The sequence below is a fragment of the Fusarium proliferatum genome (assembly GCF_900067095.1).
Source record: "Fusarium proliferatum ET1 genome assembly, contig: FPRO_scaffold019, whole genome shotgun sequence".
Classification (NCBI taxonomy): Eukaryota; Fungi; Ascomycota; class Sordariomycetes; order Hypocreales; family Nectriaceae; genus Fusarium; species Fusarium proliferatum.
In genome coordinates, this window is record NW_022194808.1 from 53,521 (window position 1) to 70,344 (window position 16,824).

The window sequence follows — 16,824 nt, forward strand, 5'->3', positions numbered from 1 at the left end:
GCAACATCCACCCGATATAATTAAGAAAGATGGGAATAATACCGTGCAACCTCGCATGGATGTCTAACTTTTGGGTTGTCAAGTTAGTGAGGGAACAGAGTCGCGTCAGGCGATAAGTGGAAATCCAGCCTCGATGGGACAATTGTGCCAGTGGAACAACCGCGCCAAAAGAGACAGCAGTAACGTTAATGAACGGAGGGGGTGTTGGGTCAGGTGTCGGCTGAGGCGGGATCCTCCACAAACGAATATAATCTTTGATTCGTTGGAGGAAACAGTCGTTGAGGTGCGCGCTTCTCTTGGACCCTGGTAGATCATTAGCGCTACGCGATATAGCAAAGATGTGACCCGTTAGGTGTAGTAGTTCGCCGTCCTTACTGTGCACGCAGAGAATTCTACGCGCAGTATCCTCACGGTACGAAAACTTCAATCTTCACTCTTCAACAGAGGCTGGGGTACCAAACGCGCAAAACAACTGAGCTATACTGTCGCCTAAAACAAAGTCAACATAATAAAATATTAGCAACCTCGTCTTCCACACGGAAAGGATGATGCAGAAACCCCTAAGCGAAGAAAGGAGGGTGAGAGGGTCAGTGCAGGGGACGGAACGGCTGCCGGAACTTGAAGCTCGTAGGACATGGATCATGGAACACTAGTTAAGCGGGTTGTGATTACTGACCAACGAGGATCGCTCCGCTCCCTGAAGACTTTGTTCTGTTCAATGAGAGGCCGACTGACTGGGATTGTCTCCCTCTTAATCCTCGAGACCACGGTCTTGGCCGACATATAAATGCTCTACTGACCTGCAACAGTACTCTGCAGATGAGGCAGACAAGACATCTTTCTCATCTACTTGTCAGTGTCTTTCTTCATTAGGCTGCAAAAATGTCCTGGTCGTCACCTAGTATCTCTCTCTTGGTCACTCTCATTCTTACCTATACTTCATGTCTGATCTCTTTGGCGCGGCTTATCTACTGGCGGCTGAACAAGATATGCAAGCCCAAAGCACCGAGCGCGTTCTCGTGTTACAGGGAACGACACCCTAAGCGGTATTTTTGGCGGATATTCCTATTCGTGTCCACTACATCCGCAACGACGTCAGCCCTTACAGCTTTAACGTTCGTTCGTGGCGAGCCTTACACCACGGTACTAGCCACTTGGATCATATCTACTAATTTGTTTCATGAGGTATGCCAACTGTAATCAAAAGACCAAGACCTATGGCTAACAGCGCATCCAGGCCATGATATCGACCTTCGCTTGGCAACCGAGTATGCGCATCTTCAACCCCTGGCACATTTGGTCGGGTTTTGGTATTGCTTGGGTTTTGCTCCAGCTCGGGGTTATATTCCAGCTGCTTGCAATCTCAAGCCACGGCCTCGTACTTGCGAAGGTGTCGGCCAGCGGGTGCCATCTTTATTTTATCTGGGAATGGATAAGCGTGGTTGCAGAGAAGAACCAGCCTATGTCAGAAGGAAAACCTGGCCTGATGGAGAAGGGGTATCTTATGGCACGTATTGTACTGACATTGGCGGCCTTCGTCTTCTTGCTTTCGTCGTCCACCGACCATGGGCTTTTGGTGAGTTACAAACCACAGCAGCGGTGAGGAGCCATCGCTAACACATAAGGCTACTGCCTCAACCTTTGCCGCTTATGATGTATTTCAGAGCGCGTCACTGGTCCCTATTGAGTTTCATCGAAGTCCCGAGGTAGAACTCAAACTGCAGCCGCAGCGGCAGTTGCCAACTTCACAATGGCGCCTCAACGAAGACGAAGACACCCGCGATTATCCATTTTGTATGCCTAGTCAAGAAACGCTGGATCCTGTGTAATTGGGTGACAACTCTACAAAACCTCAGTCTTTTGCATACGATCGATGTGCTGAGTTGCAGTGAGCATCGACGACTTTCTCCATTTACCGACCCACGCCTATACTTGTATGGGTTAAGTCGGCAAAGTCTGTCCAAGCAGTTGGCGAATCATGAATATTCAAGCCCTCCTATCCCGTTTTGCCAGCTCATGCCCACTCTAGAGAAGGACGCGTAAGGGATGGCGGATAGCTTATTGTGGGAATGTGATTCGGATGCGTGGCATAAAGTCGGCCGCAAATTGTACTCAGATAGTGACCCTCTACGGCCGGTGATGCTCACCATGTCAACTAGGCAAGGGATGAGGTGAAAGGCCGGGCGGCAGGAAGCAAATATTCGAGCCCAGATAACGCGAGCATCAACAGGTTTAGTGTCCTGCAATCCAAGTGCTTGTCCCTGCCGCACTACACGCGGGGACAAGACCAGATTGGTCAGGTCTGGGTGCACGGTGCCAATGCATGGAACTGGGCTAGATCAATCCAAGTAGAGTTCTATATACTCCACCACAAGACATTATTGTTACATGCTCAAGGCAAGTTAAATCGGCTTCCACATCTTGGCGTCCATGTCTCCAACAATAACATCCCAGACACACCGCAGCATCGTCTAAAACTTGTCTTTAGGCAGCCCGCACTCCACATACTGCATGAAGCTCCGTTGTTCAGCATCAACAAACTCGTGGCCACCTGGCAAACGGTATCTTCAAGCATGTGGCAGTCAAATTCGGCCTTACCCGGCGACGATCTTTTAGATAGCCTTAGCTAAGACATTTACGGGCTTGGAGGCTAGGAGAGAGTGGTATCCGAAATCAAAGATGATACCGGAGCCTATGCCGGTTGAGAAGCAGGTGGGTAGGCTGCGCCACGCGCGACGTTCCACATGCTTGCAGAGCGCTGGTGTTTCTTGGCGCAAGTCCAAATACAGGCAAAGATGCCAAATGAAGCTCTGACCGGGGACAGATGAAATTTGCCAAGGATAGAAAAGGAACGAAAGGTGAGCGACGGTAACAGGCAGGGAAACAACATATAGACACTGGTCAATATTCTTTTTATCGTGCTGCGTATCCGCGCACCCAAGCACAGGCATTCGAGATCCAGACACGGGCAGCGCTCCTTAGGCGTCACCTATAAGTGGCACTAATATTAGGAACGATTCTTGGTGTCACTAGTCGCAAATACCAGCAGTCCAAGGTTGAAGAGGATGGACTGCAATTTGTGTCCACGATCCTCAGCTTTTCGTAAACGAACGAAGTGGAACGTGGAGCCCCTAATCAACCTAACGCCATACTATAAGAGCTTCCTCAAGATCAAGCGGAACGGCATTACGTAGGAGATCGTCATTGACGAGGTGATACAGCAGTTGCTTGAATGCTGGCTGGGCGACGACTTGTAGCAAAACCCACCTCGCAGTATGTCCGGAGATGCGTTTCTTATGAAGTGGTCATCGGCATACCCGAAACGCGATGAGGAAGACGAGACGTTACATGTGGTGTCTTGGAGGGACTTCAGCTACATGGATGCCGACGTTTGGAACAACTTTCAACAGGGGACGGGCATAACGAGGTCCACGAACAACCGTCGCAACGGCCAATACCGCGGGAGAATATCGCATTTGAGGCATTCCCGGAAGGATGTAGTAGCACTGCCACCAGTAAGAAGTGCTCATCTAGCCAACTGGCGCCCAATACACTCTTACTAAGCAATCCTAATGCTGCTGCAGCATCCCGGAATCCTCCTTCCATTCCCTTCAGGATTCAGGCTAACTGTCTGAAAGCCCTAGATTTAGAGTTCAAAGGGCTAGATGGAATCATCTAGAGGTTTAACACGGAGAAGGAGTCTAATCTCAATAACATATAATCAAGTTTAATAACCAATACTTTCACCAAGCGCTACTACGCAATATAAACAACAAATCCACGTCCCCAGCAAAGGCTAACACCCATGCACTACCAAACAGGGCTCATCAACATGTCATACTCTAGGCTATAGAAAGGTTTGTCTACAAGGCAGCTCTCGATGGGCTCTGCTTGCCGCTTTTGAGTGCTTCATCGAGCACACCTAGCCTTTGCACAAGACAGGCTCCATCCAAGAGACAGGTCGATCGACAATCTCACGATCAGTGAGGACAACGTTAACCTCTTCTAATCCTTTGTTAGATGACGTGGACCTGGATATTGTAAATTTACGAAAGACTGCGTCATGAGCACATGTGTAAATAGGGAAAAGAGCTTACAGATCAGAAGGTTTACAAAGCACAGCGGTGACTATTTTCATACGATAAGCCGTAGGAGGGCAAGCAAGGCCAGAGCGGTATTCTAGATGCTGATGGACCTACGAGATGCGTGGACGGGCCCGAAAGATTATGGGAGTAACATAATACAGACACTGCATGCTATTCATGCGTGCAGTACAAAGATGCTCAGTCGGACTCGATGCTAGGTTCGATTGCTTGCTGCCGATTTACCTCTACGTAGTTGATGGTCGTGGCTGACTGCGTCACGACCCGGGATCAAAGTTATTCACACAACCATAGCATTCCGCAGCTACTGCATTGCTCGCATACCCTTCCTCAAACTTCTGGTTTCCTTCCATAAACTGAGCAACTAATGATATATTAGCATGTAGACTCGAAGTCAAAGGCGGGCTGCGTACATTGGCCAGTAGGCATGAATGTTTGGATCATTCAACTCTTTTCTCACATCAACTAAAAGAACATTGACTTCCTCGATAGTCCAATCAAGGCCCCTCGTTAATGGTGCTAAACTGATTGATTCAAGAACAAGGTTCGTGTTCTCATTGTTCCATGCTCCGAGGTCCTTGTATTCTTTGTCCTTGGGCCAGCAGTTTGACGGCCACTTGAAACGAGTTTCAACGATGTTGGTGAATCCAACTTTGTCCATGATGTTCCTCAATTCCTTGGTTGGTATGTACGGGCGACCAAATTTGACCGCTGCTTCACGTAGAAGCTTACACCATTTCGATAGTGCATGTGCTTCGGTAAGCGTACCGTCGTCAGACTTCATGAAAGCATCAATATCTTGGAGTTCGACGTAGCCGCCTGGAGCAAGATTACTAGCCCAGTCAGGGTTAACCTATAGGCAATACAGGGCCTCAAGTGAAACTTACTCAAAGATTTTGCGTAGATAATCCTCCCAGTTCTGAATGCTCATGTTCATCATTCTGCTGTGAATGTAAGTAAACGGCGCAGAATAATTCCACTCCTCGTCAATATCGTCGATCTGGAACTCCACATTGGCAGGGACACTAGTTAACCGTCAGTCACTATTTGGCTCCCAAAGAGTAGCTCATACAGTACAAGCTAGGCTGAATGGGAGAAAGGTCGATCCCGAGAACCTATAAATGATGTCAGCTATGAGCATCTTAAGCTCTGGGATGCTTCCTTTACCTTGGCCTCAGGATGATCATCCGCAAAGCCAATTGCCCAAATACCTGTTCCAGTGCCCACGTCGAGAACTCGTTCGACGTTGGAACCGGGCAGGTTTGGTGGGGCGAGACCAAGTTTGTTGTCGAAGGTTCGGAGAAACAAATGGTGCTGCAGGTCTAAACAATTTTAGCATCAAAATTAAACGGCGGGTGAGCTGCGTAAGTTTACCTAGCCTTTCATTCTCTCGCTCGTCGTGGGAAGGTTGTACTCTAGAGTTGGTATGTATTAGTAGGAAATGTCTGTAGGATAAGGAAGGTTAACCCACTTCCATCCTTGAATCGATGATACGTTCTCCCGTTTTCGCGTCGGTAGTCAAGAATGGAGCTTCTCAGGCTTGTGGTTGACGACGCCGTTTCCTATGGCCAGGGCTTATGTCAGTTATCTGACGTCTTTTTAAAAGACAACGAGCAAGAGGCTACCCATACACTTCCAAAAGAGGAGTCTTGATCGGCAACATCCTAGACTCAAGGTTAGCTCATGCTTGTATTGTTTGTAGTTGGGATTGAACATTATCATCGGGAGCTACGATAACATCTCCGTTGGTTGCTGCCATTGTGTTGAACCTGAATTGTCTTTATACGCGTGTGTTGGTTCGTTTATCAACGAGCCGGGTTGTAGACTGAACAGAGCATTGCAGTCAGCATTCCCCTCACAAAAAGGCGGCGAGTCGGCCAGCTTTTAATACCTTAACCCCCTTGTTGCCAAGCTTGAGCGGGGACCAATTACGTCTGAGCTGAATTACGTTGTTCTCTCTCATCTCAGCAGACGCCCCGCCGGAGTGTTGGACGGAGTGTTGGACCAACAAATATACAAGGTCCAGATGTTCTCCATCCAATCCCACATGCTTGCAGATGTAGAGGTCGTATCTGCCAGGGAAAAGACTATACTGCGAGTGAAAGCCGGATAATAATCCACTGAAAATTGAGCCGTGCTCGGTCCGCATAGAGTGACAAAAGAGCCTAAGTATAAAAAATAAAGATAAAAAAAATAGAAAATAGAAAAACTGTGGTGGCGGCTAGGCGACAAGGAGGAGAATCGAGAGTCGCGTTACATCCCATCTAAGAGGGATCGGGCCGCGACCAAGGAAGCACGACGTGTGATTGGCCCTGCCAGAGTCATATCGGAACAATAAGGCATCTTGAACCTGAAGGAGGTGATTGCAGACTTTGCGGTCCACTTACAAACCAACTACGGGGATTTAACGGGGCGGTTTAACGCAATACGGCACATACAGCACATGACTATCTTTTATTTACTGACGGAAGCATACATGACCTTAACATCTTGTTGGATATGTAACAGTTTTGATAGCAGTTAAAGGGCAAAGGATCGACCAGGCGAATGGTGTGGATGACGAGGGGCACAGTCCTTGCCGTGCAGTACCCAAATTTGCAGTTTACCAGAGTTCAGGCTCTCAGGTGAGCAAGGTACGTCCCTAGACTTTAGCGGTGGTCAGGATTTGCCAGAAGAATTTCACGATGTATTATTCTCAAGATCAATTCAAACCACTTCCTATCCGCGCTTCTATAACGACTTTTAGATACCTTCGCTTCCCTATCCTTCCACCAACACGATTTCCTATGCTCAGTAACATGAATTGGAAACATAGGCCGAAAATCGACGATGGTCATTGCCATCTTCGTCCAATTGCCTACTGACGCAGAATATATCTGCCACTGCCACGAACATCGCCATTAAGCAGACCGCCAACCAATATTGTCATCATCACTGTCATCACTTACATCTGCCAACCAACTTTTGCAATGATACTCCTCAGAGAAATCTGCCTGATCTGTGATGCAAGGTGAAGGCAAGTTAGAAGATAAACCATCCGACTGAAGAGTTCTCTCAAACTTCCAATAAATGGTTGCCATGACTCTCGCAGGGTCTGCTTGAAGAGCTGCCAGGGAAGCCGTAAATCGCAATCGAGCAAGACACTTAGTGAGGAAAATCGCAACAGCATCGTCATAGCCTTCACTCGGCAAGTGCGCAAAGTCTGATAGTGCGGCTTCTTAAGAACGCTGCAGTTGGCATAGCATTGCCTACATCGTCATACCGTCAAGGGTCTGCCGATCCGAAAACTCTGCTTCAAGAACAGCATAATCACGCAGTTGAAGATGCGCTTGGAGGTCACGAAGGCGTAGTTCGAGCGATTGAGCGTTACTCTTGTACCGTTTGCGCTGTTTACTGGTCGACAATTCGGTAAAGGCAAGGAGATGCCATGTGTAGACTTCGACGCCATATTGATTGAGGCATTGCACATCCCAGTGGGCAAACGGGTTCGAGGGCCTCGAGTGATTGAAAATTCCACAGGCCAGCAATGCATTTTGGTTGAGTCGAATCAGCAAGTGATTCAGAGGAGGACTGTTGTTCGGAGACACATTGTCTTTGAGCGAGGGAGTGGCAGACGCGTGTATAATTTCGTCGTCCCCTCGACGGCCGTAGTTCGCGCGTGAGAGGACAATGCTATTGCCCCTAAGAGTGACTGGCTGACAGGGAGAAGGAGCTCGAGAGGAAGAGCTTGACTGTGGTGGCTCATCTTCTAATTGTTCTCTCATCCGGGTCTTAGGGATAGGACCCATGAGTGAGCATGACTGAATTTCGTCGCAACTTGGAGGAGTAGTGGCGCCCTGGATTGGGCTGTTTGGCGGGGCTGTTAGGCCCCCCTTGTTGCTTGTGGTCTCAGCCATTGCAGAAAGAGGAAGCAAAAGCTTCGTTGCAGACAGTAACTTGAAAGAGGTTTCCAAGCTGCATTCTAAAGACGAAGACTTTAGTATTTGTGGATAGCCTTACCTTACTGCTGATCAAGGAGCCTACCGTATGCAGGACGGCAAGCCGGGAGTCCGTTCATCAGGGGCTAAATTACTTGCTCGGCTGTCTGTTCCCCGCAAATGATCTGCCTGTTCTGTCGTCCCGGACCCGCTATGGCGCATTCGGCTGCATACTAATGGACGGGTCAACATTCCGGTAGCCAAAAGTAAAACAGTTGTTTAAGCCAGCCACAGCTGAATTAACGTGCTTAGCTTAGTTAGCAACCACCGCTTTGTCCCAACGGGCCATTGTCCCAGTCTTCCCCCTCGAGCTGATTCGGTGCCCTGCATCAGACTGGATGTTTTTGCAATCAAGCCCACACCGGCCAAGTTGTGTGGTTCGCCAACCGACGCAAGTTGTTGAACAAACTGATTGGTTATGGTGTGTCGTACGTAGTGTGCTTAAAAGATAAAAGGTCAGGCTATTAATAGTGAGCAGCAGTAGTGAGTTGATTGATTGTTTTCTTTTCTTTTTTCTCTTTTTTTTTCGTGCATGGAATACCATTCCGCATAATTACTTAAAGTATAAAGCTTGCTTACTAACGCAGTTGTTTCTGTGGCCATGAAGATCATGCCTACCCTGCGACACTTCCCTTTATCACCATATTATTCTTGTATCCAAAAATGAAGGGGATTCGAACCCCGCCCCCCTGACAGACTGATCAGAAAATCAAGTCGACGATCAATAACATCACCACATTCTGGTCCACACTAGGATACATTCACCCCGTCGTATTCGTGGGTATCTAACAGCCTTGGCCCCCACTTGACTAATGAGGTACACTCCCAGATGCTGTCTGTCAGGCTTATACGGCGAGCAATGTGGTATTCTAATGGGTGTATCCTATTGGTGGGAGTTTCGCTTTTGACGACTTGGACGACGGGGTCAAGAATTGAAGGGCTTGAGCGGGGCTTGTCCAGTGAAAAGCTGGCCAACGCTCTCGGGCCACGTCATCACAAAAAGATTATCGCTTAAAAAATCTCGCTCTCTAAAATATCACTTCATTTCACTTCATTTCACTTCACTTCACTTTATCTTAGATCACTTACCTTCATCTCATCTCACGCACACCGCCTTATCGTCACAAAGACCCTTGTCGGGTTCGTCAGCATGGCCCTTGACGACAATAAATTCATCGCCGGACTCCAGGAGAAGCTCCAAGAGTTTTCTGTTGGGTGCTTCCCTTTGACCACCAAGCAGATCGACCGCCTCAAGCGATCCAAGCTTCTAATAGCACAAGATGCGTCGGATATCGTCAAAAATATCCCAAAGAAACGAGCACATACTATATTGACTGAGCTATGGACGCATCTACCAGAAGTCTACTTCTTATGCTCCCTGGCATTTAATCAGTCTGAGCTCGCGTCGCTGAAATCAAGCACTTATCTGGCCGCTGCATCGCAATGGTGGCACGGAGTGGATAAGCCTCAGGACTTGACGAGATTCATGGATCTCAACAAAGATGCTCTCCCATCAGTACTGGAATCGCCGCCTGATTCACGAGAAGTCCAGATCCCAATCACTTGCAAGGAGTTATTCAGCTTTCTGCTGGAACATTTTGGGGAGATGCAGCTCCAAATTTCGTGCCCTTACAATGGAATCCCTCTCCCGTTTGTTAGACTTGGATCCAACGACTCGTTTGTAAAGATGGAAATGTCTGTGAACGTGGTACATGCAATTGGACGGCAGATTATGCAGAGGCAAATACGAAACAAAGATTCTTAACGGATTATGAGACGATAAGATGGCTTTCCTAGGATCCCGCATTCTTGCCCTGGTTCAACCATGATAATACAGTATTGCTCCTTCTCGTTAGGGCTTGTGATCACATTCTCATGCAGAGTTTGATCCTTGCCGAGTACCCTCACAGCTCCATAACCGCTCTGAACAATGACAAACACCCCGCAAACTGTATAATGTACGCCCGGCACATAGTAACTTCCAGTCCCTTGTGTTTCATCTAGGAGCTTCGTTTGATCATCAAACTAATTGACAGTTAAAAACGTAGCCTTGAAGATGGAATATGCGAGCCTACCAGTCTCTGGACCTCTTGTTTGAGCCTTCCCTCGTCTTTGGCGACGGTCTCTGATATGTGCTGCACCATATCGGTTATTAATCAAGAGAAAAGCAATATTACAAACGACTGTTTGAGTGTGTTGCAATTCGGACCTGAGGGCGGCGAGAAGAGTCGAGGAGGTATTGTTGCTAAGCTTCTTAGGGCAACCTTAGGCCATTCGGGTAGCGGCGTATTCGGCAAAATTCGTGCCTAATGCCGCTAGTGATTTGATATTGGGGTAATCTGAATGAAATGAAACAAATTAAGACTTGGTGAAATTAGGTAACGCGTATTGAAACTGACGATGACTAAGGCGGGAGGAAGAAACATGGGAGATGAGAGGAAATGACGTGAGGTGAGGTGAGGTGAAGTGAAGTGAAGTGAAGTGAAGTGAAGTGAAGTGAAGTGAAGTGAAGTGAAGTGAAGTGAAGTGAGGTAAAAATATTAATGGTGAAGCGACCCGTAGTTATTTTATGGGGCAAATGGATGGAAGATACGCACAAATGCGATAGGGTGAGTGTATCCAAGTGCGGCCCAGAATGTGGTGAGTCATTGGTTCTAGACTTGATTCTTTTTCTTGATCAGGGGTTGATTCATCCCCCCTCACTTTCTAGATGCAAGGATAATACTGCGAGAAGGGAAAGTGGGGCACATTCCTAGCCACCAATCTATCAAGGGATAATCGACCTCGACTGAGATGAAGTTCGATGAAATGAAGTGAAATGAAGTGAAGTAAAGTGAGATGAAGCTAGCTGAAACCAAATCAGGTTAAAAGTTTGATTACATTAGAGAAAAACATCAGACGACCTTGTGCGCACAACTGTTTAAACGACGACAACCGCGTAGGATAATCAAATCAAATCAAATCAAATCTGTGCGCACAAATATAGACGGTGAATATGCCTTTTCAGCTTTAAATCTGCCTGGCCGAACGGCTTTGATAATTGTCAAGGTCCGACAAACCGTACGAACGAGCATCATCTTGGTGTTTTTACAGGAGGGGGATTCGCTGTCCTTCTGAATGGAGAGACCAGAAATTTACATTAAATAAACAAAACTATCTTAGTCATGCCGTAGTAGATCCCAACACTGCTTCAGTAGAAAGCCTGTCTTAGACATTCTTCTCGTTGGCCGGATCATCTTTGCGAGATAGGTTACCATCTTCTCCAGCTGCAGCTACATGGACACTTGGTTCCATAATAGCCATCATGTCATGGCAGGTAATGAATTCGTTGAGACCCCCTCCACCAGACGAAGGTCCATCTCGCTGAGTCGTTGGCTGTCTTTCTTCATTGTTTTCATCCTGCCTCACTGGCTCGATGGCGTCTGTGTTGTCATGACTAGGCTCACGAGGTCTTTTCGAAGAGATGGAACAACGCATAGAGGCGTGCTTGCGCGAGAATCGGACATCGCCATATGAGTTGGCCAAACTCTGTGAGATGTTCCCTGGACACGCGCCCAAAAACCTATGTAGAATATGGTATCGGGTGAGGGAAAGGCTGAAAAGAAAGAACCTGAACGCATTGTCGTCCTTACGAGGGTAGGTTTGTCTTTGCGATGTTCAATTGCATCAGGAGCTAACATGCTGCTTAGATCCGCGTCGTGCAAGACTACACAGCGAATGGGGCAGAAGGTGGATGAGACATCTATTTTCGTCAGACAGTAGACAAGTACCGACGAGAAGAAACGTAATTAAAATCCAGCAATTTGATTCATGTTGTAGAACAAAACTACTCATTATGATTCTGGTGACTTTATATCGTGTTCACAGAGAGTAGAACTATGATTCCCTCAGGCAGTCATGGGAACGGCCATGAACTTGGGTGGCAAATTGTCAAATATCGGGAAGTAGGCTATCTGAATGATCCAAGTCAGGAGTTCCCTGACGCCACTTCGACCAACACCGTTGGCGGGAACTAATTAGCGTGATTGAGTTCTTATCGTAGTTTTGCCATGCGTCAGGGGCTTTACCAAATCCACAAATTCGTGGGGTCTCGGAACTGTTCCACAGATCCTTTGTAAAGCGCTAAAGACCGGCTGGCGGACTTGAGGTAGTTTTGTATAATCCCCAGTCATAAGCGAGACCCAGTGTTGAGCAACCATGCCAACTTCAATCGCCAATAAAGAGACCATGGATCTGATGGGTGACAGGCTTAAATAAGGCCCGGCTTCCACTTCCAGTCGCTCATCATGACGCTTCAACCACCCTGAGTGCAGCCTACGAATACTCTACCATCGACTTCTTTGAAACAAACATAGACAACATGCACCAATATCAAATCGTTGATAGCTATCTCCTATCCATACTCTCTTTGTCTTTCTTCCTTCTCTTCATATACCTCAAGTTCGACGCCGCTTGGTCAAAAAATACGTGTTTGGTGGCCTTGGCTATAGTATGGATAATACTAGAGCTGCTGGCCTTGATTCTTTTTTCTCTTCAGATGAGTGGAGTGGTCAAGGATTCCTGGTCTCCTCAGGGTGCTATGTACGCGATCTTGATCACGCTATCACTATGGGGGATTGGAACATTACAAGTAAGTGAAGAGTCTGCTACCCGTCATGCGCTTGCTCTAAGATATCCTTGCAGGTCCTGGCGGTTATATTTCCTATCTGGAATGGCTTCGATCTGGATATCTGGGCGATGTTTGCTGTTGCCTTTGAGTGTATTGAGGTTATCATCGTAGTGGCCTTGATATTCGTTCCTCAAGTCAAGGTTCACAGCGAAATTGCGTGTGTCTTGCCTCCGCTGACATCCCAAGTCGTAACAATAGCGATAATGTATCGTACTTCTTGTGGGACTCAAAGGCACAGCATACCTAGACGAACGGCCGTTCACCATTTCTGGGCTGGCTTAGCTGTGATAATCATCTCCATGGTTCTAGCTGGGCTTTCAGCCAGTGGAAAATACCCGAGCCTTGTGTTCTTACAAGGCATCCTTTTCACGGAAAGTTCAGTCATGGGTTTACGACCTGCAGAACAGAAGCGACGGAACCGTGGACTTGCAAATGGGCATCCGGGCATCCCGCTGACCTCGCATACGCCTCCCGACTCAACATCATCTCTCAACGACGACATTTGCCGACCGGCGTCTTCTTACGCGTCCTTTAACTCTCGCCCTTCTCCATACTAGCATCACGCTGCCCTACCGTCTCGTGTAATTTAGTTTCTCGACATGCCAGAGCCACGGGAAACACAGATGGGATAGACGATAGATAGTTTGTGCGATTTTATATCTATTTTAGTCTATCCAGGCCACATTGGGCTTACTGTATTTCATTACATTTTCAATTTCCTGTGAGCTATCCATATAGTGGACACTGCACAGCTCCAGCCTTAGCGAGAAACTCCCGACTGTGTATACCGTTCCAGCAGAGAAGCTTAACGTCAGAAAACAACCTTGACTCGGACCCGCCAAACCAGATCTTTACTATTCAGATAACTTCACATTAGGAGCATGTAAGGCCGGAAATTGCTCTGCTACGAAGCGTGAACGGACGAAGCCTGCGGTGCCGGAAGTCACATTGTTATACCTCCAAGGTCTTAGGCTACGACTCATCCATCCTCCATGCTATCACGCGATTTGCTAGGAAGGCACAAGAAGGCTCTTTCTTAGACGATATCAGACATCAAGGATCACTATAGGCGATAACATCGGGCTTCTCTCTGCGAACTAAGGTGAGTTCGTAGCAACATAGACGATATCTAGACCAGGGTGGTTGGAACTTCCTTCTATAGGACACATATTGCCAGACGCTACTTATTAATATTCATTTGAGTAGACTTGTAAGGTTATCCAACGTTGGTTTTGTATAGAAAAGGTTCAGCAACAATGGGGTTGCTTAATAGGTCCAGAAATGATATCACCAAAGTGACCGAGGTTTTCTGAAAACTGACAACGAATCTAGCTAACATTATCTTGTTATGCGAGAGGTCATTGCAAAGATTAGAGATGGATGATGTATGACAAACAACATCTCATGACTAAAGAATCACATTTGAATATTTCGAGAACTTGAAAGGTAACTTGGCTCTCGTTCTATGTGTAACGGTTGCACCTAACAACTACGCCACAGGTGTAACGGTTGCCCAAGTCGTTAAACCACAGGGCAAAAGATCGGGCCATAATCGCTATGCAAGCAATCATGGGTGTGCTACAGCTGCCTTATAGAAGCCTTACAGCGCTGTTACGGGCACGAATCGTAACAACTTTATAATTATATACTATTTTACTTATTATAAATGGTACTATATTTAACCTTATATATAATTATACTATATTAGAAATATAATTTTAAGTTATTTTAGAAGGCTTAGAGAGTAAGTAGAGTTCTAGCCTTACTTAAAGGTTATAATATATTAAGTAGTCACGAAGCATCTTATTAGTTAGGAATAATATAAAATAAGGGACTTATAGTTAGCTTGCTTATCTAGTTAGCTTACTCATTAACTATATTAATACTATTAATACTTATAATTAAAAGGTATAAGAAGTTAAAGTAAATTACTTATTAATAATAGATAATTTAGATACATTATTTATAGGGGTTAATAAAAGACATTTAAAATAGGTTATAAGAAGAAGATTAAGGCTAATATATTAAGCCCTTAAAGTATACCCTATATTAAAATAAATTTAAATTTCTAATATTTATTTTAATTATTAAAGTTATTAAGATAAAGAGTAAAACTCTTTAACTAGGTTATATATAGCTAGGTTTAGGCTATAATTAAAGCAGCTAATTATAATTGTGACGGTTGGGTTTCCAAACAGGTAAACTAGTCCGTACTAAGTTTATGTCTGCAGATAACGTAGGGCGTGATGCTGAGCGATGCGAAGTGCCACGTCTCTTAATGATCAAATAATGCGTGTTAGGCTTATTGAAGTAAAGATGCCTTATTGATAGCTGGTGAGCTAAGTTCTATCTACTGCTAAATGAATGTGTATATATACTGAGGTATATGCAGCTCGAACCCGGTCGGTTCGACTCTGTCCGTCCTCCTTGTCATGTAAGTCGAATGGCGTGCGTTCGACTTGTTACAGGGTAGGTAGCTAATGATTGGAAGAAAGAGTCGGGCACCCATTCTCACGTGCGTCAGAATGTGTTGGGTCGTAACAATAATAACATTAAGTTAATTGTGACGAATGGGGTTTCAAACAGGAAACTAGTCCGTACTAGGTTTATGTTTGCAGATGGCGTAGGGCGTTAATACTGAGCGAGTTGGGTGTCACGTCTCTTAATGATCAAGTAATGCGTGTTAGGCTTATTGATGTAAAGAAGTCTTATTGATAGCTGGTGAGCTAAGTCTATGAAAGTGCTAATGAGTGTGTTCTATATACTAGTAGTCTGGGTGTTAGGACGCTGTCCCAAGGGGGCACGGTCGTCCCGCATGGCTTGTTACATGATTGGTGAGTTGTTGGATGAAATTGTGGGGTACACGTGACGTAACCGCGGGGGTCGTAACACGATCTGATCCAATCTATTACTAACCCGCCGAGCCATCCTCGGGCCGCTAACATTCATAGTTTTTCCCCAAACGCCAAAACCTTCTTTTCTCAATTTGCCTTGTCCCCCCTCTTTTCCCCCTCACTTCCCCTCCTTCACCTCGCGGAAGCCCTCGATTCTCACGATAGAGCATTTACACCGTCAATTCAACCAACTCGACCGCGCATTTCAACTCCATGAACCACGCCCAGTATGGACCGTTGCCGCCGCCCGATGCGATGCTGTTGATGAAGGCCTGCTGTTGCCTCGATATGCCTTGACCCCTTTCCAAGCGATCGGCTAGGTCTTCCAACACCTCCATCTAGCCTGCGATGTATTCGATGAGGGACGTATTTTCCTCGATACCGAGGAGCTGTACGTGGTAACCGAAGATCGCGAGATTGACTTGCTGTATTGGTCGCAATTTGTCGACATGCGGCAGGTATTTTCTTGTGATTTTATGACGCCGCAGGAAGGAATGTAAAATGGGGATATGCTTGAACTTGAGCCTGTTGATGTCTGTTGGAGGACTCGTTATGTAGTCATTGACTACCGAGACCGGATGACCGTGACCGGGTTGGCCGTTGTTGATGACGATTACGCAGCGGCTCATCTTGTGATGGAAGTTGGGGTTCCTGGCTTGTTTTGATGTGGTCTTTTGGGGTTGGAGCCTTGGTGGTGATCGCCTTGACCGGGTGGCGATGGAGAGGGCATTCGACCTTCCAAGGATGGGGAAAACATCTTCTTTATGCTCGTGGATATATTAAGGTTATTGTGTTTTTTGGCGTAGTGTGTGACGCCTTTTATTGTGTTGTGTTGAAAACAAACACCTTATTTTGTTATCTTGCTTTAAGGCCTTGGCTTCACTTTACGCGTTGCTAGAGTGGCATTTTGACTTTTAAATTAACCTTAAATAAAAAGAAAGTATTAAGAAGCTTATTACCTAAACCTAAAGTAGATTAGTTAATATTATTAGAAATATAATTTACCTAGAGGTCTTAAAGTAATATATCTTTATATATATTTAACCTAGATAAAACTTTATCCTCTTAATCTAGTTCTTAAAGGCTATAATAAGTAGGTTTAAAAGACTTTTCCTTTATATAATTATAAATTTTATAAATCCTAAATAAATAATTAATAACTAAAGCTAAATAAGATTATA

The 16,824-nt window shown here is 46.0% G+C and overlaps 6 protein-coding genes across 6 annotated transcripts; 2 read left to right on the top strand and 4 right to left on the bottom strand.

The window, feature by feature from the left end:
- Positions 1 to 882: 882 nt before the first annotated feature.
- On the top strand, positions 883 to 1,829 carry FPRO_15995 (uncharacterized protein; the record flags this gene model as incomplete). Its single annotated transcript, XM_031225088.1, has 3 exons — positions 883 to 1,185; positions 1,238 to 1,576; positions 1,626 to 1,829. The coding sequence occupies 3 exons, from the start codon at positions 883 to 885 to the stop codon at positions 1,827 to 1,829; spliced, it is 846 nt and encodes a 281-aa protein (XP_031090283.1).
- Positions 1,830 to 4,433: 2,604 nt separating this feature from the next.
- FPRO_15996 (uncharacterized protein) lies at positions 4,434 to 5,862 on the bottom strand (the record flags this gene model as incomplete). The annotated part of the gene is made up of 9 exons (XM_031225089.1): positions 4,434 to 4,467; positions 4,517 to 4,936; positions 4,991 to 5,128; positions 5,181 to 5,218; positions 5,271 to 5,425; positions 5,478 to 5,518; positions 5,571 to 5,665; positions 5,729 to 5,767; positions 5,818 to 5,862. The coding sequence occupies 9 exons, from the start codon at positions 5,860 to 5,862 to the stop codon at positions 4,434 to 4,436; spliced, it is 1,005 nt and encodes a 334-aa protein (XP_031090284.1).
- A 1,489-nt stretch (positions 5,863 to 7,351) lies between these two features.
- FPRO_15997 (uncharacterized protein) lies at positions 7,352 to 7,999 on the bottom strand (the record flags this gene model as incomplete). Its single annotated transcript, XM_031225090.1, has 1 exon — positions 7,352 to 7,999. The coding sequence occupies one exon, from the start codon at positions 7,997 to 7,999 to the stop codon at positions 7,352 to 7,354; it is 648 nt and encodes a 215-aa protein (XP_031090285.1).
- Positions 8,000 to 9,230: 1,231 nt separating this feature from the next.
- FPRO_15998 (uncharacterized protein) lies at positions 9,231 to 9,845 on the top strand (the record flags this gene model as incomplete). Its single annotated transcript, XM_031225092.1, has 1 exon — positions 9,231 to 9,845. The coding sequence occupies one exon, from the start codon at positions 9,231 to 9,233 to the stop codon at positions 9,843 to 9,845; it is 615 nt and encodes a 204-aa protein (XP_031090286.1).
- On the bottom strand, positions 9,842 to 10,224 carry FPRO_15999 (uncharacterized protein; the record flags this gene model as incomplete). Its single annotated transcript, XM_031225093.1, has 2 exons — positions 9,842 to 10,105; positions 10,156 to 10,224. 2 exons carry the CDS (start codon positions 10,222 to 10,224, stop codon positions 9,842 to 9,844), a joined length of 333 nt encoding a protein of 110 aa, XP_031090287.1.
- A 5,589-nt stretch (positions 10,225 to 15,813) lies between these two features.
- FPRO_16000 (uncharacterized protein) lies at positions 15,814 to 16,272 on the bottom strand (the record flags this gene model as incomplete). Its single annotated transcript, XM_031225094.1, has 2 exons — positions 15,814 to 15,981; positions 16,039 to 16,272. The coding sequence occupies 2 exons, from the start codon at positions 16,270 to 16,272 to the stop codon at positions 15,814 to 15,816; spliced, it is 402 nt and encodes a 133-aa protein (XP_031090288.1).
- Positions 16,273 to 16,824: the final 552 nt, after the last annotated feature.